General features: G+C 31.9%; 1 protein-coding gene across 2 annotated transcripts in view; it reads right to left on the bottom strand.

The window, feature by feature from the left end:
- The window catches only part of LOC130902275 (mesotocin receptor-like), a 75,117-nt gene that overhangs the window by 34,089 nt on the left and 17,127 nt on the right, over positions 1-23,901 (bottom strand). The window contains exons 2-4 of one of the 2 annotated variants that reach the window (XM_057814264.1): positions 20,948-21,149; positions 13,001-13,328; positions 1,847-1,941 (exon numbers count right to left, since the gene is read on the bottom strand). In XM_057814264.1, coding sequence (XP_057670247.1) covers positions 1,847-1,941; positions 13,001-13,328; positions 20,948-21,129 — 605 coding nt within the window. In that variant the 5' untranslated portion in view covers positions 21,130-21,149. The remainder of the gene's footprint in view (positions 1-1,846; positions 1,942-13,000; positions 13,329-20,947; positions 21,150-23,901) is intronic. The other variant, XM_057814265.1, reaches the window with a different exon arrangement.

Genomic DNA, 23,901 nt, shown 5'->3' with positions numbered 1-23,901 from the left:
AACTAGTTCGAAACAATTGCTGACAATTTTTATACCTCGTTAACTTGCTACATAAACGAATAAAATGTACCTGCCTGTAAGGAAGTTTGTTTTAAACAGGGTACCAGACGTGAATTGAGCACTTTTTGTACCCCATTCGTTTTCTTTTTCCAGAAAACGAAATTTCAAAGCAAAAACCATGAAGAAAAATAGATTATTTGCAATTAAATTCTTTTTAATCAAAATAAAAAAAATAAAAATTTCAATTACAAAGTATCTTTATAAATAATCATTTGATTAAATTATGTCGGGTTGTAAAGAGGGTGATACCACATACTCATCATCTTCCTTTATAACATATTTAACACAGTTTTTTCCAAAAGTCTTGGCGGTCTATTGATTACATTTTCGTTATTTTGATCTTACGTTTGCCCACATTGACTCTATAGGATTAAATATACAATAGTAAGGAGGTAGTCTGAGAAGAGTATGACCCTGTTCTTAGCACAGCTTGTCAATATAATACATTTTTTTCCAAATTTAGACCTTTCATAACAGTAAGCAATTCTTTGTTTGTTGCGCTTTTTTACGATCGCCGACAGGGATAGGAGTATTTATTTCAGACATAAATGCTCAAATTTGAGCTATGTCACCACTATTATTTTGTATCTTAAGGAGTTGCCGCAAGTGGTAGGATGCTTTGTAAAGCATTAAACAGGAAACCGTCTTTGCTTTCAGCGAGTACTATTATAATGCGTTTCCCTTTAGAACATAGCCCATTCAAACAGCAATTTACACAATTGTCAACCCAACTGAAATTTACTGCATCGTGACTGTCAAACCATGTTTCATCTAAATAAATTGCGTGTCTATTAGAACTTCGGTAGTTTTTTATCTGACGCGAATAATCTCGTCGCTATCGATTGATCCTTGAAGATTCGGTTATTGCCCTCCGTTTATTCAGTTTTTTGTGTTTAAAACCACATTCTGACAAAACTTGACGCAATGTTTATAGACTGGTATAATTTTATTCTGGATAATTTGCTACCTTTTTTTGTATTACTTTTAACGTCGCAACCAAGTTCTCCTTATATAAACTATAAATAAAATTTCGTATTGAATCTTGAGTAGCTTTGTCAACTTATTTCAATTTTTCTTCACATGTTTTTCGGTTCTGAGAATGATCCACATCAATTCCGTTCGTAACTACTCGATAAATGGAAAATTTATTCACTCTAGTTAATTCAGCAATTTTTATTATGATTGCATTATCGGATTGCTGAATATTTTCCAATTTTAAACATTCGAATATATTTAAAATAACTTGCTGGTAACTTGCTATGTGTATATCTTAATCTTCATTATTGCGTCCATACCTGTCTTTATTCTGTGCACTACACTGTGCAATTTTATGGTCTTTATTCGCTCATAACTCAAAGAACGCCATATTTCTATTTATTTAAAGAAATTTATGAATTAAATGAATTTCAGTAAACAACGCCACTGCTTATCATAGACTGTCTGGCAGGAGTATTTCGATATTTTCATTAGTAACCAGTGAAGATGATGAATATTGATTGTTTCTCTGTTTTTTGCAATTGATATTAAAAGAACTACACTAATGCCGTTATGGAACAGCCGACTTTTGTTTAACCAGTTTATGACTGAAACACCACCAATATCACATGTGAGAAATTGACGTTGTGATTGGAGATTTTTGTTTAATCTTGGTGTTTAATAACGCGAGTTTTATAATTAATCATAATCAATATTTGAATTGTTAAGGACTTGTATAAGATTTAAGTATAAAATCCTAACATTTTATTTGATAGTGGACTTAGAAGAGTATTATGGAATTACTAGTTACCAGATGACATATGTGCTTTCTCCCCATTTTTGTTGAAATGTTGCCCAGCAATCATAAACGTCTGGTGTGACCTCGATGAAGGAAAATATGGTCACCTGTAACAGGAACTTAAATTAAAAGGTATATATGTGTTTTTGTATTCTTGACATATTGACAAATTGGAAATTTTTAAATTTGCGAAACATTTCTCGGAAATTGGAAGAAAATAACACAAGAATTCACATAATCAAGTTAGTTTCACATCTAAATTTGATTTTTTGTAGATTCATATACAGGATATTTCAGGACCTAATGCAAAAAATTGGGGAGTTCGTAGATGACGTGAAAATAATGCTGTGACATATGGAAAATTTTCTCTAACGGCCCCTCGTTCCTTAGTTAAGTGCCCTTAAAGTTGCGAAATCAGAACTCATATTTTCTAAATTATACAATTAACAATCCGTAACTTTTACAAGTAGAATCTGAATATAGCAAAACGAATTCTTCAACAAATTTCTACATGTTGTCCTTGTAAAAATTACGGATTGTTAACCACTGCGCATGAGCCGCCCCTGGTCTTCAGGTAGTAGTATAGAATTATTTATTTCGTCAAACACACTACATGGACATACGTAATCAATAATCATCCATTGAAAATCCATGATGTTCTAATGTATAATTTAGAAATTTATACTTGAATATAAATTCTGATTTTGCAACTTTAAAGGCCTATAACATAACGAAAATTTTTCATATGTTACAGCATTATGTTCACGTCATCTACTCACTCCCGAATGTTTTGCATCAAGTCTCTGAACACCCTGTATAAGCAAATATTCCAATTTTATTTTCACATTTCGAATAAAAGCTTCGGTTCAATTATGGTCAAGTTCTATTCTAATTTAATTTACCAAGGAGCAATTGACGATTCAGTCCATGATTCATACCATACTATAGAATAATTTGATTTCGCAATGTTTATTATCATCAAATTCCGATAATTATGAATTTTTGAGAATTAATTATAACTTCTATCCCAAAACTTTTTTCTACGAATAAATATATATTTCGAAGCCATTTCAAGGTTATTTAAAGTTGTTGAATTTTGATCAGTGAAACTATTTTCATACACCATAATATAATTATTGCAATGGACCTCGTAACTTTTCTTGTTTTTCGGTGTGTAGAATAATGGAATGCTATAGAAACAAATACGATCGAAATTTGTTTATGGTTGTTCTTTTCGTAACTCTTTATTGCGAGAACATGGTGAGCTGTATGGGTCACTTCATCGAACTATTGTAATTTTTCACATATTCAATTGGATAATATTTCAAATCAAAAAGAATTGGTGTCACATTTGATAGTGAATTAAAATTTGTTATTTATATCCTTGGGAGAATCTTTAGAAACCTACTGAAAAATTTTGGCAGTTTACCCTAGTTAAAACCGTATCTTCACTTCTTCTTTCTAACAATAAGCTAAAATTTCATCCACTTCACTTCCTTACCACTTCAACCTCAACGATCTAGAGACTAGGTGTTTGTTTCCTTCGATACTTCTTCACAAAATTGTAACGAAGAAAACTTGGTAGATGTACTAAGCATACAAACTCCTCGGGTTACCACTCGGTCCCACTATTCCTTCTATTTTCCAGTTGCTAGAACTAATGTTGTCAAGGTTTCACCTTTATATACAGAGTGTTTCTATCTTTGACCGACAAAGCTCTACCACAAAGAGATCTAATTAAATTATTCATTTTGATGTAGGAATACGAACCCTTACGGAGCCTAGTTGTTGAATTGTTGAAAATTTCAAATCAAAATCAAAAATTTGCCATATATCAAGAACTACGGAAAAATTTAACCAGTGGCGCGATGTCAGTGTTAATTGTCACTTTTACCCACCTATTTTTTATGCTACTGGAGCAAATTCTTTTTTCAATTTTATTTTAAATTGCCTGATTATTTTTGGTTATAAAAACCAACTAAATAAAATCAGAAAACATCGGGGACTTTTGTGGGATTTCACTGTATAATTTATCAAGGATCATTGGCGTCCAAACATTTAAAAGTGGACCATGTCATGCAACCTATAATTAAAGTTGTAAATTTTATATGGTGCAGAGGACTAAATCACCGACATTTCAGGCAATTTTTACAAGATTTGAACAAAAAGTTTTGTGATGTCCCTTATTTAATCGAAGTTCGTAGTTTTAGAAAGATTTTTTGCATTAAGTGACCCTATTCAAGCTTTCATATTAGAAAAAGGCGAACCAATTGATTATGACAACGACTGGTGTATTGGTGTGCCTTTTTAGTAGATATGAATAAACACTTGACTGATTTGATTATAAAGTTACAGGGTAAAAATTTTATTGTCACTTAAATGTATTCTTATATTCAAGCCTTTGAAAAAAAGTTAAAGCTGTGGGAAAATTAGGTAAAAAATCAAACTTTGGACCATTTCCTCATTTAAAATCCTTTGGCACAGTGAACCAACAAAAATTTAATGAATATTTTCAACTTCTGCAAAATTTGATTACGGAATTCCCAATTTTCAACAATCCATTCAATTTTGAAGCTTCACAGCCACCAGTTCATTTGCAAATGGAGTTGATAGATCTTCAATCCGACAGTATTTTGAAAGAAAAATTGAATGAGATTAACGCTCTTACATGTTATACACAATATTTCAAGAGTTTGGATAATTACCCGAGTTACGTCAATGAAAGTTGTTTATTAAGCTTTATTGTATAACGCCGACGAGGCACTTTGTAAAACATATAAATATTGTAAACCTGTAATAAATTCAGATTTTGTTTTGTCAATGTATTGAAAAAACGTTTCTCAACGTGTTATTCGTTTTTAAAAACGCCTTCTTGAAGTTCAGTAACGTAATTCCCGGAATCAAAAAAGCATGCAGCACGCATTCTCTGCATGAAAATAAATAAGAACAAACATCGAACAAGACTTACGAATGAACATCTTCAATCAATTCTTAAAATAACTACAACGAATATGATGCCTGACATCAATGAGCTTGTCAAAAACAGGAGAAGTCAGGTATCTGGATTCCCGAGCTCAACATAATTACCTACCATATTTTATAACTTTGATATGGTTTTCAACAACTATATATTACATACTTATAAAATTGAATATTCAGTTAATTTTTTTTATTTTCAATTTGACCCACCTACAAATTCAAAATTTAATATATGGCCATTTGTAAAATTGAGTTCGACACCTCTGTCTTAGATTATGCATTAAAGATTAGAATTTGGGTATGAAGAGAGATGAAATTAATAAGAAATGCAGTACGGAAACTATAGGGAAAGTTACGTCTTCAAGAAAAATAGAGTTATTCAAGGGGTATAGATACGTTTTGTTTCGAAAATCTTAGGTAAATCAACACCTTGTGGCTTATTATACGTTGAAGTGAAGACTTTAGTTTTATCTTATATTGTCTCGTGATATGTTGTAATACCTATTTTATATAGTATTCTACACATAGAGTGGATGGAAACTCAACTCAATACGAACTGACAAAATTCGACATCAGCTTTTTTGTATTTTATTTTTCAAAAATAGCAATAGTTATCTCCTGCATTTTTTAGATAAAAATATGAAATTTCTAATTTCAAATAAAAATATGATTGCCCAATAAAATCTTGACATCTTAATAGCACAGATATTCATTTATATCAGATTTGACGACCTCCAATAAAACCACATTCTTCAATGTAGCACAAGAGATAATTATATAAATTTTATGCAAATTTTTGAGTTCCAATAATTCATAATGTTATATACAAAAAATTATAAGAACATATATCATATACCATAATTAGCTGGGGGAATCAAGTTTCTAATGATATATTCGATGTTCTCTATAATATTATTGATCAATTAATGCAATAATCACGTACACAAAATAATCTGAAATTATCAAAATTATAGTACAAGGACTTTCCCAAATTTATTCTAACCTGATTGAGCTTTAACAAACGTGAACATATTGGTTCGAATCTTGGAGTCTTGAATATTTAGAAACTTGATAAAGTCTGTCTGCAAACGATATGATAAGGACCTTCCAAACTGGTTGAAGGAGAAGAAACTCTATTAGAATTAATAACATTCATTTTTAACAATACATATTGCTCTTATAATAATAAAAATTACCTTGATATTCAAATTATTTTTCTAAAATAAAAAATAAAACACGAATCAATACATTGCCTAACATAGTATATGAAATACCTTGTTTAAATTGTGACAAAAAGTACAATGGTCAGTTGAAAAGATCACTCATCAATTGGATAACTTCGCACATATATTGCCCAGAATGATCAATGCATCAATAAGAAAACTGATTTAAATAACCTGTGAAAAAACATTCCATAAAAATTCAACTCCAGAAATAAAAAACTAACCTCACCTAACCTATAAAACTCAGCTTCACTTATAACGATCTAACCTATAAAATTTATTGTCATTTATACTCGAAACAATAAATATACAGCTATATACAGAACGACCTATCCTATTAAAATTTAATATTATCCATAAATTAAACAATCAATATTAAACATTATTTACTACAACTCATCCTTATCTAACCTATAAAATATTCAACGTCATTCATTATCTAACCAATTAAAAATTAATAAAAATTCCTATAGTAACCAGAATCAATATTTCTATCAACGTCAATTTGGATATTTAATTTTGAATCTCATGAATTTAAAATTTTCACAAGAATTTATACAACTGAAAGCCATCAAAAATCTCATTTAATTATTGTAAGTGAAATTTTATTATTGTTATTATACATTTATACAGTTTCTCACATTGTGCTTGACCATAATTCCAGTCCCAGACGATGAATACATAAGTATTCGAAAGCTTGGAAAATATATTAAAATTAGTCTACTTTGGTGTTTCATATTCACGTTCATTTTCATGAAACACCAAAGTGGACTTACTTATTATATATTTTTCGAGCTTTCGAATACTTATTAATGTATTCATCGACTGGGAAATAATTAATTAAGATTTTTGGTGGTTAGGTATTCAAAGCTCGGAAAATATATCAAATGTAGTCCACTTTGGTATATCATTGCCACGTTCCCTATAAGAAATCGCTCATAATAGGGCTGGCAAAGACTTCGAGACAATTTATATATGTATGTATATATTTAAAAAATAACAAAACCTATATTTATGTCGGTTGTCATTTTGGAAAATCAGGTAGTTATGACATAATGCATACTCCATATTCAATGGTTAATCAAAATATTTAACCGTTATTACCAGTCATAAAATGAGATCTAAGAACTAAATTTATGCACCTTTTACTACACAAGGTCAATAAGGTTGAATCTAAGTTATATGCTCGTAAACAAGATACTTTGAAGTTCCATGAATAATTAATTTATAAATTATCACCGTCACTCAAAGTTCAAATCATATCAAGGTCATATTCATTTTACATACAAAATAGATGGATGAATTTTGTCAATGTATTCAACAGCTAACTTGAATACTATCCAATGCAACAATTAGCTATACCCCGACAGATCGAAAATCTCGGATTCATATTTTTATAGCAAAAAGACTATTCTAGCAATTTGGTATAAAATGGCCCGTCAAATAACAAAAGATCATATCTGGCATTGTAAGCTTTTTGAGTTTCGCAAAGGTAGTAACATAACAGTTGCCACAAATATCATTTTCGATGTATATCCAATTGCAATAGAAGTTCATAGATGTCAAAAATGATTCTCTAAGCTTACATCCAATAATACTGATCAATCTGACTGACTATCAATAAACCAACGATATGCTAATAGCAGAATTGCAAATAAATCTGTCAGACAATCGAGCGACTCGAAGAAATCTTCCACCATCCTTCTTCCACAGTCGAATAATATTTGTAGTAGATAAAAAAATAAGTGGAAGAGGTGTTTGCATTTCCTATAATCTGTCTGAAGTGAACAAAGCTAATTTATCAATCACATGCAACGTATTACTTATTATTTTACTTACTAGCCATTAGAGAACCATTCTTTAATTAATGGAGACGCAAAATTGGCCCTATATGATAATCCAAACAGCCAAATGCAGTGGCTTTCTCTAAAAAAATCGTCAAAGAATACCGTTAACCCAGGTTGAAATCCCACAAAGTCGCTATTGTGTGTTTGGTGGAGTATGGGTTGGATTCTTAATTTTGAAGTGCCTATATCTGGACAATCTGTTAATGCGTATCTGTGGACTGGATCTAGCGAACGAATCTCTAATCGAAAAATATTCGAAGATTGTCATCAGAAAAGCTGCTATCTTACAATATTACAATACAAGACTGCACTGCGCAAGACGGAATAAATTAGTTTATTGAGGTCAGAAGTACTGCCTTTAAAGCATTTTATTTGTGGAAAGATATTTTACACGAAAACTCATTGAGTTTTATCGTCTGGCATCGAAAATATACACACTATAAGATGAAGTTGATACTAGTAAATTTTAACAACAAAATTACGATATAAATATTATATAATCCTCGCAGATCAATAATAATACCAAAGAACCTCTTCTTCTTCTCCTTCTTCCTCTTTCAATAGGACCAAGTCCTGTTCAATCCTGTACGTTTGACCCTCTTCCTGGATCTTCCTGAGAAGTTGAACTCCAGCTCTCGTACCACCTCTTTGGTGGTCTGCCTACAGGTCAGCGTATGTTCGGTTTCGTGCCCTGACCTATCTCACCGCATCCTGTACGCCCAATTCTTCTCTTATGGCATCTCTTCGTATTTGGTCCCTGAAGGTGACTCCCTTGATGGTTCGCAGTATTTTCATCTCTGTGGTTCTCTTGATTTTTTTTGTTCTTGATGTCTCGGCTCTAGTTTCTGAGGCATATGTGAGAATAGGTCTCATACACATTTTATAGATTCTGGTCTTGCTCTGTGAGCTCATCGCTTTGTTTTTCCACACAATATCTCTCAAACAACCGCTGACTTTTGATGCTTCCATCGCTTGTATCCATGCCTCCTATGTCAGGTTTATTTCACTAGATATATTCACTCCCAGGTAATTGAATCTTGATACCTGCTGTATTATTACGCTATCGACTGCCAATTTGCATCTAATAAGATTTTTTTTTATATTACCATTGATTGTGTCTTGTTGACTGAGATGCTCATATTAAATTTTTCTACAGAAATTTTCATCTTATATAGTAAACGTTGTAAGTCATCTTAGCGGTGACTCATTCTGTACCCTGCATTGACTTTGGTGACTTCCTCGATAATTTGATAAATTATGATGTTGAATAGGGTTGGGCTAGGACAGTCTCCCTGTCGAACACCAGTATTAATTTGAACTTCTTCAGAGAGTCCTATCTCAGTTCTAATTCTTGTTGTGGTTCCGGTATAAAGTTCTTTGATGACTCGTTGATACTTATAGTCTATGTTGATTTTTTCAAGACTCCCAATCACGTCTCCCAGACGTGAAGTAAACTAAACAGACAAACATGGGTTTATTGAATTCTATCGACTTTTCCACCAACTGACGAGCTATGACTATTGCGTCCACTGTTGATCTATTATACCTGAATTCTTGTTGTTCTTCGGAAGTTGGTACCTTATTCCTTATTTTATTTGCCAATATCTTAGAAAAAAGTTTAAGCACCGAACAGAGCAAAGTTATGTTCCTAAAATTATTCGGATCTCTTTTTTCTCCTTTTTTGTGTATTGGTAGGGATATATTCGATTTCCATTCATCTGGGATAGTGCCAGAGGTCATAATCTTCTGGAATAGTCGCGTGAGTTCTTTTTGTAACTCTGTAGCCTCCTTATCAAAAAATGACACCAGTACAAATGATTCCCCGATATATAGAATATCAAAAAGAGCAATCAAATCATTTGAAAATTCTAAAAATCGAGATAAATCTAGTTATTATGGAGAATCAATTTAGAGAAAATAAATTCAGCAGTCTAGAAGAGATTACAGAAGACTTAAAAAACCAAATGACGCAGAAGAATCTAGTGATAATAGAATAGCACTGAAACTATATAATATCTCCTAATTTAACCACTCAACTCGTATTGCTTGATCTCGTTAAGGTCTACGACACGGTGCTATTGAAAACGCTTTTTGATATATTGACGAAATCTGACATTACCAATATTTATATTCGAGCTATTCAGAACATATACAGAAAGTCAAAATGTGTAGTCAATTTGGGATATCTTATCAAAACCATTTTCACCTGGAGACAATCTTTTAGATTTTACTCAGAAAACATGCTGTTTTTTGTACCTTACTTTGATTCGAACTTTTAGTTCTTAAACAGTTTGTAGTGATTATTGATAATCTATAGACTTGAATTGCCAAAAGAACTTCAGTGAATATAAATCCGGTCACCTTGTCGGTCACACAATATAATTTCTTCGGTCCTTCCATCTCTTGAGGGGGTGCTCTATCGTTATAAATGCTCTATCTCGCTCTAAATTTTTTCTAATAATTTTTACGTCTGGGCAGCGGACGAATTAATGTTTTCAAGGGTCCAATTATCGTTCCTCTATTTATTCGACACCAAACATCTTCTTTTATGGATATTATTTACAACCTTTTCTCTATCCAATGCGAATTATTATCCAACCAATCCCGGCAATTTTGTCGATTAATAAATGCGCTCAAGCAAAATATTTTTACACCTTTATACGCAATGTTATTCATAAATGTATTATTCGAATGAATTTATTTCATAATTGCTGTCTAAAATTATAATCAATTCAAAGGATAATAAGTATCCTACATTGTAAGTTTTGATATTGAGTTTCTAAGGCTTTTCTTATCCAAAATCAAGAAAAATCTTTGAACTATCAGTTGAATTAAATTTCTACGAATTCAGATATATCGGTGGTTTCTTATAACTCTCTCTTGGTATCTCCAAAACCAATAATCATCAAAAAAGTCATTTTTTACGTTTCTTCAGTTATGATATCTCACTAATATTATAAATGTGAAGTAAGACTCATATTCTTGGAGGTATTAGAAGTAATACTTTCACTACTTTCAATATTTATCAAAATCTAGCTTCTTCAACGCCATCTAGCATTCTAGTAATGAAGGTCTAACCCAGAGTACTGTAATACATTTGCAATGTATTACCAACGCGACGGTCACATCAATATCTAATACTATTGACTATAGTTTCAGCTGTTTGAAATTTTTCTATATTTATTGTTACTTGATATATGCAGTAGAAAATTATTTTAATTTTTGAGGTTAGGTGTCATTTATGTGGTTAGATGCTATTCATTATGATTCCCAGTGACCTTCCATGCCAATTCAAAAGGGTTCAGTTTCCCGTCAAGTTAGCTTTGCTGTTATTATAAACAAAACACAAAGGCAGACATCACAGGTAGCGGGAGAGCATTTACAGAAGCCATGCATCTCTAATGGTCAATTCTATGTAGCCTTTTCGCGTGTGTCTAATGCACGGGAATTCACACATATTGCACCCGATGGCAAAACTTATAGTATAAAAAAATATCCGACATTAATACTCAGCATTTTAAATCTTTTTAAATTGTTAAAATTCAATATTAATCATTTTTCTTAAAAGAAATATATTTTAACGTTTGTTGTTGTATTTCAATAAAATATGTTTTAAGTTTTTGAAACTTCATTGTATGTAGAAATTTTTAAAAAATATTGATAATTTTATCCAAGCAATAAAATATAATTACCATCTTGATTCATTCCTATTATAATTATCTCTGATACTTATTCAATGGCGTCAATAAAAATTGGAAATAAATCTGCACAAACGTCAAAATGGATTAACTTTTGATGACATATTGCGATAATTACTTTGAATATTAATAGTTTTATTAATAATTTTAATTTGATGTTGTTAAATCGTTAATCCCTCAAGTCAGAGATTTACTCAATTTGGTATCAGTAAATTCGGTAATATTAACTCACCCGATGTCGTCATATTTCAAAAATATGACATGAACAAAAGACCTGCTAACACCATTAGATGGTATGAGAAATTTTTCATAACATTCATAATTAATCCAAAAATTTGGTGTTCCTTATATTTTATCCGACCCTGTATAACTCAAATATCTAATATTTTTTCTATTTCTGGAAGCTCATGATTGACTTTGCTAAATAACCATTGGCTCATTAAAATATAGTCTGACGTTGTCAAATTTACCAATTAATACAACATGACTATTAAATAGAATGTGTTTTAACCATAAAATAATATTCAGTCTCAAAAAATATGTAATTCTCGATTAAAATTATTTAGATTGAAATTTGTAATTATATATTATTATTGTTTCATTTATTATAATTATGATATATCATTATTTATATATTATAATTTCAAAGATATTTATTAATTATTTCCAATTCATGATAATCATACAGAATTATACAACAACTTAATTATTTAGGACTTACTTATGTATTCAGTAGTTTGCTAGTGCGATTTTTGTAATCGCAACCAAATTTTGAGTTCGCTCTAAATAAACTGCATCACAAGAAGAAAATATTAAGTAATGTGTCCCATACACAGGACCAAGGAATCAAAAGACGATAGAAGATAGAAAACATCTAAAAAGCTTATCAATTCCAGTATAATTGTGGATAATATTAAAAGAAGGATGCTTCCTTTTGGGGATTTGAAATAAAGGGAGGAAAAAATTTGTATCATCTAAATTGTTCTAATAGGGAAATATGTGACATCCAGGATGTAGTGAGATGGCCGATAAATCGGCAAAGGGAATGGAGAGACCACGTGGACAGAATGTTAGATTGGCTAATATTTCAAAGGAAGTATTGCAAATACATCCCGACCACCAGGACGACCACCTACAAGATGGTATGAAAGCTGGTCTTCATCATCCCAGTTGCAGCTAGGCAACCATTGATGCAAACACAACAAGTCCTAACGTATAATGGAGAAGAAGAAAAAGATCATCTATTAATTCACTTCTTTGTAAGGCTATATAGCTTACTCTCAGGTATGTTATTGCTACATCCTATCAAAAAACCCTCATATAAATGGTTGAAATATTTTTCGTTTGAATAATATTTCGTAGTTTTTACTTAAGCTTAGATTTTTTAGAATATCAGTACATCTTTAGAATATAGCTCACCTGCGGAATACAGAAAGTTAAACTCACAACCCATGCTGCATAAACCATTATCTTCGATCTTCTAGATGTCCAAGAGCAGTAGGTCAACGGGTAGCAAATAGCCTGGTGCCTGTCAAGAGCTGTTGCCATCAATACATACGAGCTAAGATAGGGTCCCAGGGTTTGTCCGTATTTCACAAGTTTGCACATAAAAGATCCTCCTTTAAATCTATAAGTAACATCCCAACTGAGTTGAGGCAAGTCGCTTAGAAATGCAGTAATTAGATCGGCAATGCTCAAGTGTAGTATAAAGAAATACATTCTCGATAACTTTTTTCTTCCAGTGTATCTAGAAACAGAAACATAATAATCTATGAACAATTGAAGTTTTTTGTTTTAATAGGATAATCAGTAAATTATAAAATGAGGGATTGAACCTTGGTAAGTATATTCTTAATATTTACTATCACACATTAAATTATGTTATATAAGAGACACGCTCATGTGCAAGTGAAACAAGTATTTAGTTGAGCAATTACGCAATGATAACAACATTTTGGTAACGACGCTACTTTACATACTCACGTTTTGTCGATGTAACATATAAATTCTTCAATTTTATGAAAAATCGTTTGTTACGATTAGCATTCTCAACAATTCATGTTATGTAAAATTGTTCAAATGGGAGCTCGTGTATATAATAGTGGCGCAGTCAGTGGGATTTAGTTCAAGTATTGCCTAAGCAAAAGGAGTAATTTCTAAAATTTCAAGTTCTAGCACAAATTGCTAGCTAGGTATAGCAAAGCTCCCGGATAAGGATTTCAACTGCTAAAGAAAGAATGAAAATATAAGTGTAACAATAATCTCCTTCTTTAATCTTAACCTTGAATATTTTTATTTAAATTATCAACACAATGTCACAACAACCATGCTTAAGCTCCTTCAACTACAATATGAGCTTAAGTTGCTCAAGCAATATTCTCCTAAGCAATATATAGCGTAAAGAAATCTTACTAATAACAGCAATCTCAAACATTCATTATCGAAACAATTATCGCAGGAAAATCTTGGCCCGAAATTTAATAGTACTCAAAGCATGCTCAAAATCTAGAAAAAAGTCGAACAATGGCTTTTCCGCTTTGTACGGAAAGAAGTTCATTGGCGGGAGAACTCAATTCATATGGATTCGTCAAGTTAAGTTTTTATCTAACGTCAGTCTCTGAAGACGAGGACTTGTTTATATAATTGCGCATCATGTAGTGTAATCTTGAATATTAGTGCTGTGATAGTGTGTTGAGTCCATTTTAGCATGATCTTCTACTTAAGCAACGATCCTGTTAAAAAATCATCTGTTCCATAATCCTTCTGTAAATCTTAATGAATTAAAAATCATTAGAATTGCTTTTGCACCTGCTAGTTTCTCTACCTTGAAAAATTTTCGCAGATATATGTTTCATTGGAAGCTGATATTATATAAGAAGATATTATCATTAATTAAGACTCATCTCTCTCATGCCACTGTTAATCAAACTCTCCAGCAATCAGCTGTTGATTCCCCGAAAGTAGGATATAAAAATATTATATTTGAATATATACATTCAGGATTCGAAGATATTTGTCCCCTCACCTTGTAAAATTCTCAATCAGGTCATAAATACTTTGTACTGTACTTTTATGCTTTTGAAGAAAACCTCTCAATTACCAAGTACGAATAGTTCATGATCATCATATTATCATCTCTTATCTCATTTGATGTGTACATCGGGAAATATGTTATCGATGAGAGTATTTTGCGAGTCGATGATTGTGCAGAAGTCCGTCTGTAATTTTATGCATCATCCAGTAGTTTCATATATTGCAACTTTCCCATCGCCAATATCTAACAGTTGTTTAGTTTCGGCGGATGGTTCCTGAAGCATTTGAACGCGCATGTTCACCGTCAGCGTACGTTGAACGTGGAATAACTGGAAGTGTTGCCTCAAGGGAATGTTTGTGTGCCATAATGCATTCATCCCAAATAATAATTTTACATTGTTTTAGTACTGTGGCCATTTTTTATGTTGCACACGGCATTTGAATTTCTCTGAATGTCCAATGACAGGTTAAAATGCTGAATGAGCTGTTCTGCCTTCATCTAATAAAGTTGCTGCAATGCCAGAAGGTGTAACGGCCAATGAGATGCCATTTTTTGATCGTATCTTGGCAAGAAGTAGCGAAATAAGGAAAGTTTTGCCAGTTCCACCTAGTGCATCCAAAAAAAGAATCCGCCTTCTCCTGCCGAAACTGCCAGCATAATGCGGACGTAAATAATTTTTTGTTCATCATTCAGTAGTGGAACACTGCCTGTCATTTCTACAGTATCATACTGTAGTTCACTATTCATGTCTGCGTTGAATCTTAATCATCATTAGTCATTGAATCTTTGTGATTATCCCACAACATTTGTGGACGGGCCGGGAAACATGTAGTCAGTACTATAGCAAATAGTGGACGAATTTGTGTTTGTATTTGTGCAATTTAATGCCGCTTCAGGAAGCATCTTTACACGTTGGATACTGTTGTCCTTCTACTTTGCGTATATCTTAAAATGACAATGGTCTGGTGATATTAAACAACAACAGTCGCAGATAAAAGCACTCAGTCTTCCTTGGATTGACTGTATATACACGACTCAAAGTATTTGATTTGAATAAACCGGGGAACGCATCAACTGGTATCCCTTGAAAAAAATCGCGATGGAAAAATAAGCGTTGATCTAGAGGGTTGAAAAAATTTAGGGTTGTATGTATTTTTTAAAGCTGGAAAAAATGCTGGAAAATTGGAAAAAAAATTTAGGGGTGGACTGGGAGATGAAAAATAGATGTTCGGTCAAGCCGTTTCGGAGGAGTTCAATCACAAACACCGCGATACGAGAATTTTATATATTACATTACATATATATATATATATATATATATATATATATATATATATATATATATATATATATATATAAGCGGTTTCTATTGGGAATGTGGCAAGGAAACACCAAAGTGGACTAACTTTAATATATTATCCGAGCTTTCGAATACTTATATATGTATTCATCGTCTGGGACTAAAATTATGGTCAGATACCGTATAAGAAATATGAATAGATGTATAAAAATTATTATTATTATCATTATTTTCGGTGGCTTGGATAGTTTATTTTTATTTATCTAAAAAAGATTTGTCTGAATAATGAATGAATAAAGCAATTACAAAACTCAAAAGTGGACGACTCATGTGAAAGACTTCAATCAATTATCCGTAGCATGGTTCTTGTTGGAAATGACGATTTCCATCCTTAAAGGAACTCTGAACTCATTACTTATTTTCTATAATCACATAATTATATATAGTTCAAATTATTACCCCACCTCCGTCGGATGTCTTTAAAGCATAACTTGGGCTTAATGACTTTTCGTGATTAGGTAAATATTTTTAGAGATACCTATAAATTTGTGTAGTTTGAAAAATCTCAAATTTGTGTACTTATAGCCCTTATAGAAAAATATATTGAAAAAATATAAATAAGATTTCTATTCAATTTTTTATACGATAATATTCTAAATAGAAATTTAAAAAAATTTCATTGGTTATACCTGTTTTTAATTGCTGATTTCGAGCGCTCACAATTAGGTACCAATATTTGTTAATTATTTATATATAATTGATTCCAAAAAATGTTGAAATGCCATTATATTTCATTATTGTTGACATTTAAACTGATTAAAAAGTAACTCTATTCAAATATTCCGATTCATGCTTGAATAAGTGTTGTAAAATTGATTCCACAAAATAGTTTATTGAGAACAAATGGTGACAAATTAATTAATGATGTGTTATAAACAAACAAGTACTTTGAGATAGTTAATTATTAAATATGTACCGTAAATGTAGAATACGATTCATACAAATCAAGGAGCTATTATGTGAGAAATTTTTCGTTATAATCTATGAATTATGAATATATTCATCACATATGTAACGATGGAATATCCAATTTCTGTTTGTGTTGACTATTATGTTATCCATCCTATACAGTAACTCAATTATTTTGTTGCTTATTGTTTTGCACTGTTTTTCGTGAATTTTGATAAATATTGAGTTGGTATCAAACGATTTTCCACAATTGGCTGGGAAATCTATGAAGGTCTAATTTATTAACTTGCTGCCAACACATGGAATTGACAAATCTATTTCAAAGGTAGTAACCATTTTTATGTATTGACTTGATGATTCGATGATTGTTGTAAAGTAGTCATAAATATCGTAAGTTATTCAGTCTTTTTTCTAGGAAAAAGTTTCGTATTTATTATCATAGCTTTTTAAAATTAACAAGTATAGTATATATTTGGTATTTTTGGAATCGTTCTAGATATAAATACTGAATACACCATTTACACACGCACTAAACCAAAAATGACAATTACACTGACTGCCGCGCGTTTCGATAACCAAGTTATCGTTTCCAGAGACCAAACATGAACTAAAACCTATTAACTAACGATTTTTTTCTAAATTTACCCACCGAGAAAACTCCCGTGAAAAATAATTCTCTAGGGAAAACCTCTTCAGTGGAAATGTTCACATGTAATCCTTAATTACTAAAATATAGAATGGACTCCAAAGAATATGTATTTTCATGTATGTTCAACATATGTATGTTCAACGATCTGAAAATCTACATATCTACAGGTTGTCCCTGTAAAAGTTACGGATTGTTAATCATTTGGTATGAACCGCTCCTGGCCTTTATGTATGTATGGATTTGGGGTCTCGTATACACTGCGACCCAAAGGATCTATTGTGTCCCCCTTTTTTGATATGATACTGAAGAACCCAATGTTCATAGCTGATCAATCAATTCCACTCTTTTTAAAAAGTCTAGAATGTGGGATGCCTTCAATTGCCAGAGATCTTCGTCTTCTACTTCATACGCACCCAGGTGTAGTGCTTTGGAGTTCTTTAGTGTTTCATACAAAGAGAAAATGTGGAGCTTATCAGATATTTTATTTCCCTTCGCTCCTGTGAGTCTTGGAATCCACTGTAGGGTAATTTTGTTTTTCTTGTATAGCTCGTTTGATTGTCCTAGTCAATTCTGAACGAGTTTATACGAGGATTATATGTTTCTGGAGCTTCGAGCTCTAATGGTTGTTTGACAATTGAACAGGTTGATGATCTCCAGTTTGCAATAGTTCCTCTATGGATTGAACTGAACACATTTTTCAATTGAATAAATTTCTGTTTGAAAAATGCTTGGTACGCTGCCCAGGCTTTCAGAGTGTTTAGTTCTGGGCCCAGATACTCCTATTCCAGTTCCATCTGCTGTTTGTGATACATCCGTATACAATTTAGTGACATTTCTGTACATTTCTTGTGAATTTTTCCTCAGATCCATAGTTTTTCGATGGAATCTACTGAGGCATGTTCCAGGGTTGATATTTATTTAGGAAAGGGTTGTGTTTTAAGATGCGGACTCTGAACATTCTAAGTGATGTTTTCTGTGCCGCGCTTTCTAGTACTATGTGAAGAAGTGGAATTAGAAAAGTTAGAATCACTTCTAGTGTTGGGCAAGATTTATAGCCCCAGTTGCACATAAGCAAGCCAGTCTTTGTACCTTTAAGAAATTGTTCCGTGGTATCCAGAGTAGTTCTTGTACCCCAAGTCACTGCCCCATATTGGACCAGGGAGGTCCAATTCCTCCCTGCAAAGTTTCTGCACACCATCGGGGCTTTTGTGGCTTTGTTGATTATCTATTTTTCACGTTTGTTCAGGAGAAGTTGACCATCTAGTGTGAGTCCCAGATAATTCCCCTCTGTTTTCCACTCGATTACTTGCCCGTCTTGCTTCATGGGCTTGAAGTTGAAATCTTTCTTCCTATGATATTAGGTAGGTCTTGTTCGGCTTCATATTTTTTTTTCGTCATTTTGTTCGTCAGATCGTTCCAGATTCCAGTTGCCAATTGTACCAATGCAGTATCTGTAGATTTGCCTGTTTGTTCTGCGAAATGACATGGATGGATAGGTTTCCACTTTAGAAACTCTGTTCTAGTGCAGGTGTAGCCCCTGGCCTTTAGATAGTAGTATAGAATTATTTATTCTACATAGACATATCATCTATTAAAAATTCATAATATTTCCAATACTTTCTCACAAAATAAAAAGGTCCTGGCCTAGGTTCTCTTCAAAAGTACTATTTTCACAACATATTATAAAATTGTTTCGTTTATTGCATATTTTTTTCGTTCCTAGTTGTTCAGATATTTTGATAAAATTTAAGTGATAGATTTTTACTCCTTATGTACAAAATGTTATTGCATCTGGCTAGGATCACCTATATTCTCCTTGTCCTTCTTTCTTTTAAAGATTTGGTCCTAATGTTATTCTTATTAGAAGCCCATTTATCAACAAGTATGTCTCTTTTCTTGAAAAATGTTCCGTTATTTGAAGAGGACGAATTTCATTATCTCCATCGATTCAAGAAAAGTGATAATCCTACAACTCATGTATATAGCTTGAGTAGTTTCGAGGATACAAAGTTGCTTTTTAATAAGATAAGCTCTAAAGATCTAGGGATGTCAAATGGATAAAGTTCTGGACCTTCAATTTTTGTGATATATTAGTTGTCACCTCTATGTATGGATATTGTTTGTGGGAAATGTCTTCTCTGCATTAAGCACATATTTAATTTGATCATCAAACTGGATAAATGCGGATATTTCGAAAGGCTTCATTAACATTCACTAGTTATGTTGTCGGTTACAGATTCAAGAAATAATATAAAAGTATCAACAATTAGCATTTATTGCTGTCCTATTTCGAAATACATTAAGGATATATTCCAAATCCTACTTTTATGTAAAAAAAATCATTTCTCAGTCAATTATCTTTATAAGTGGCTCAATTCTTTAGATAGATTTCCTTCTCTTGCAAGAAGAGTATTGCAGTCTGTTTTCAGAAACAAACTTTCGTAGCACTAAAATTTCTGTTTGATTTGTTTAAAAATTCGGGCATATCAATTGTTATATTTCTCTAATTAGGGTTGCTGATAACGTGAGCAAAATTTCTTTCCTTCAAGGTGATGAACGGTACTCTCTATAAACATAGTTACTCCTCTAATATTATTTCTAGTAGAGTAGTATATTGGAAACAAGTTGCACCTTCAGAAACCGCATAGATTTTTTCAAATTGACCCAAGACGAAGCTGGATGTCTTTTTAGCATTTCAAAAACATTTCTTCTACTGCATTCACACGTGGATTTCGAGGTTTTAATCAAATTTTTTTCTTTTGGATAGATTTAATTGATAATAGTGACAAAATTAGGGTAATTCCACCTTAGATTTCATGTTACTCAATTTTATTCATAATTAATTACAAAATAACATCGCCGAACTTGATAACGTATGTTGTAAGCCAAAATAAAATACTCCAATTGGTTATTACAAGTTTTAATTCGTTCAATATAATCAATAAACCGAATACTAATTGTAGGAGTGTGTGATATGAATCTTGTTAAAGAGTTATCAAAAATGCATTTGATATTAAACTAAATGACATTCATCTAGCATTTTCTACAGCTATTTCATGTTGAGAATTTACTTTTTTTCTATTTTACAATAAATTCAAAAAAAAATTTATATTTATAGTTTTAGCTAGTCCGCAATATCTACTCCGGTTAATTAAGTTTGCGAAAAAAGTGGAGAAGTACTTCAGTAGATATTATTAAATAATTTATTGGGTATTAGCTCAACTTGCTGTTTTAATTGTTGGGTATTCATTTCAAAAAATGAATAATTAGAATATTTAAATTCAGTCAGTTATACAAAATATTATCTCTGTGAACTCAAAACTTCTTTCTATCTATATCTCTGCAGCAGAAAATTGCAAATAAATTCAGAAAATTGAGAAGATTTATTGTTAAAATGAATTAATTGCAACTCACCTTCTTCTTATCCATAATGCTAGTAGCACTATACTGTTTCCTATCACTGTTATAAGAAAAATAATCGCGAGGGTTGCTACTTCAAGTCTGGCTAATTTTTCATCACGGTCATTTGTCGAATTTTCAACTTCTACATAAGAGTTTGAAGTATAATTCATTATCCAAATCTCACCGATGTACATAGGACGTTGAAGAAGCTCTTCTGAAATTGATAGAAAAAGTATTGAATACTATCATAGCATGGGCAATTAAGGAAAATTAATTTCTTCTGGGACAGAAAAAAATGTTTCAGATTTTGTCTCTGTTGGCAGGTAACAAAATGTCAATTTTTATAAAATTGCTCCTTGTATATTGTATAGATAAATACCTAGGTAGACCAAAGGTAGATAATCAATTTTAGGATATTTCATCATACAGCATTTCCTTTATTTCAAAAGTACAAACATTAAATGAGCATTGCTTAAATCGCACGCACCTTAAACTATTAAGTTCATCTGTCGAATTTTCTTGTGATGAAATTGTATTCCTTCTTGCCATCAAAACTACCGTTGATCTAGTGAGTGTTATTTCAGCACACGTTCTAAACCCTTTATTAACTATTTCTGTCCTCTGTGCTACCGATTCATCAACGTACCCTTTAGCGACCGTTGATGACTTCCAGCCGCCATGTTTCTTTAATGTCATCAAGACTACCCCAGATTCAACTAAAAGTTTAGAAGACCATCTTCTAAATGAATGACTTGTATATGCATTAGAATTTTCATTTGCCACTACTTAGGGAGCCTCATAAAACTAGTTTTCACTTACAACCTCATTGATACACTTTCAATTATGATTTATATCATAAAACAGTAAGCGATTCTTTTTTTGCTGCTGAACGAAGAGATAAGTACTTTCGATAAAATTCAACTTTCATTTTTTCTTTCCTTATGTGATGTTTTTCTTATTCACTTATACGATTTCTATTCGTGGGGTGAATAAATAAACACTAACTCTTACATTCTTAATTTATTTGAATACTTCAGACTACATCACTGAAATAATTCACTTATCACTATCACTTAACTAACTTAAGCGATTTATTCAAATTCTTCGATTACTTTCTATATCGGTCTATATCACTACGACTACTTATTATTGTAAACTAACTAAACTGTGCTTCACAAACTTTTCATATGTATCCCAAAATATTACTCACGCCTTTTAAAAAATAAAGAAACAAAACAAATGAATGAATAGACGTTTTTAAAAATTATTCAAAAGAAACGATGTGAATAAATAGTCTGCTATATAGAACAAACATCAAACGGATTCCAGGTATTATTCAAAGGCATCGCGCATCCGCCGAATTTTAGTATTACACTACATCTAGACAGGAGCGGCTCTAAGGTGGGGGCGCGTTTGTAAAATTGACCCCTCCTTAGATGGAAGTTCCTCCTGGAACTCATAGATACTCGCGATACTCCAGTCCCAAGGGAACAATAATTTTTCCTTTTTATAATAGATAACTATTGATTTCCAAAAGTTGTCAGTAAAAAATTATGTACCTTAAATATATTTTTATACTAGCTGACGCAGCCACCCGTTGCTGTAGCTCAGTAATACTGTACACTGCTACGCGGAAGATCAGTTACAATAACCGCTATTCATGAAAAGAAGATTTATTATTAGTTTTTTTCTTTTTCTGGAAAATTTAACCATTGTCGATCACTGTTTCCTCTTCAGCAACTACTTGGGGTATTAATTTAGGACAAAACCAGAGCGTCAAAACGAATTTATATTTCAAATAAGAAAACCAATAGATTTGAACAGTCTTCTATCTCTCATAATTTTAGAACATAAATATTATTGTCTTGTGAACAAATCACTTCATTCGAGAATAGTTATTTTCCTAACAAGTGCGGAAAGTGATACTTTCCAGCACGCGACTGCAGTTGTCCCGAAAGACGCGGAGCGGAGTTCGGGCAAGCGGTCAAGCGGTCAAGCTCAAGATATTAATCAAGAGATACTTACAAGTTTTCGAGGTGATATGAAAATTAATAAGACAAGAATAAATAGAATTTTATGTTATTATTTTATTATTAACAATAATTGAACTGAACACTTCAGGATAATAATATAATATAAAGTACAATTATAAAAATCTTACAGGAAAAATTGTAATGATAATTATTTGTGAATATAAAAGAAAATGACGTGGAATCAAACGAAGACTATTCACAGGAAATTCACTGGAAAAATATGTAAAGCCCAACATATTATGGAAGGTAGAGGTAAGCAGAACCATCTCTGTGCTACTGAAAGTGTCCATCAAATCCTTTACATTAAGGAGGCGCTAAATACATCTAAAAATAAATGTTTTACATACTGTAGGTTTAAAGAAACATAATGACTTCGACGCACTACTTGAGTTACTTTTAATTTCACGTCCATTCGGGCAACTTTTCACTGAGTAAATTTTTTCCATCATGATTCTATTGTCTATTAAAATTTGGTGATAATTGACACTATTTGATTAACGACTTTAGTCATTTGAAATATTAAATTTTCTAACACTGCATACTTCACTCCATCAAAAATAACTAAGTTCATATGATGTCTCCTCCGACAGGAGCGCCATTCCGATTTAATTTTGAATTATAATTAATCGTCTACAAGCGAGCAGTTTTAAAGCTGAGCCCCCTTATGATATGGTCCCCCTTACCTCTAACCTCCATACTCATCTATAATATAAAAATGAAAATAATAACATCTAATTTGCTATAACAAATAATTGAGATAAAAACTACCCTATCTCCTAAGTTGTATCAAATTACACATGCTTACAAAATTTGATAGAAATTAGTTCAGTAGCTTAGATTAACAGACCAGAATCACAAAAGAATTGATGGGTAGATGCATTATTGATAATTTAGACAATCGAAATATGGATTCCATGACTTTATTATTAAGAT

This window comes from Diorhabda carinulata, chromosome X (assembly GCF_026250575.1).
Source record: "Diorhabda carinulata isolate Delta chromosome X, icDioCari1.1, whole genome shotgun sequence".
Classification (NCBI taxonomy): Eukaryota; Metazoa; Arthropoda; class Insecta; order Coleoptera; family Chrysomelidae; genus Diorhabda; species Diorhabda carinulata.
Note: the sequence above shows the minus strand (reverse complement) of the source record. Positions and strands in the feature narration are given on the sequence as shown.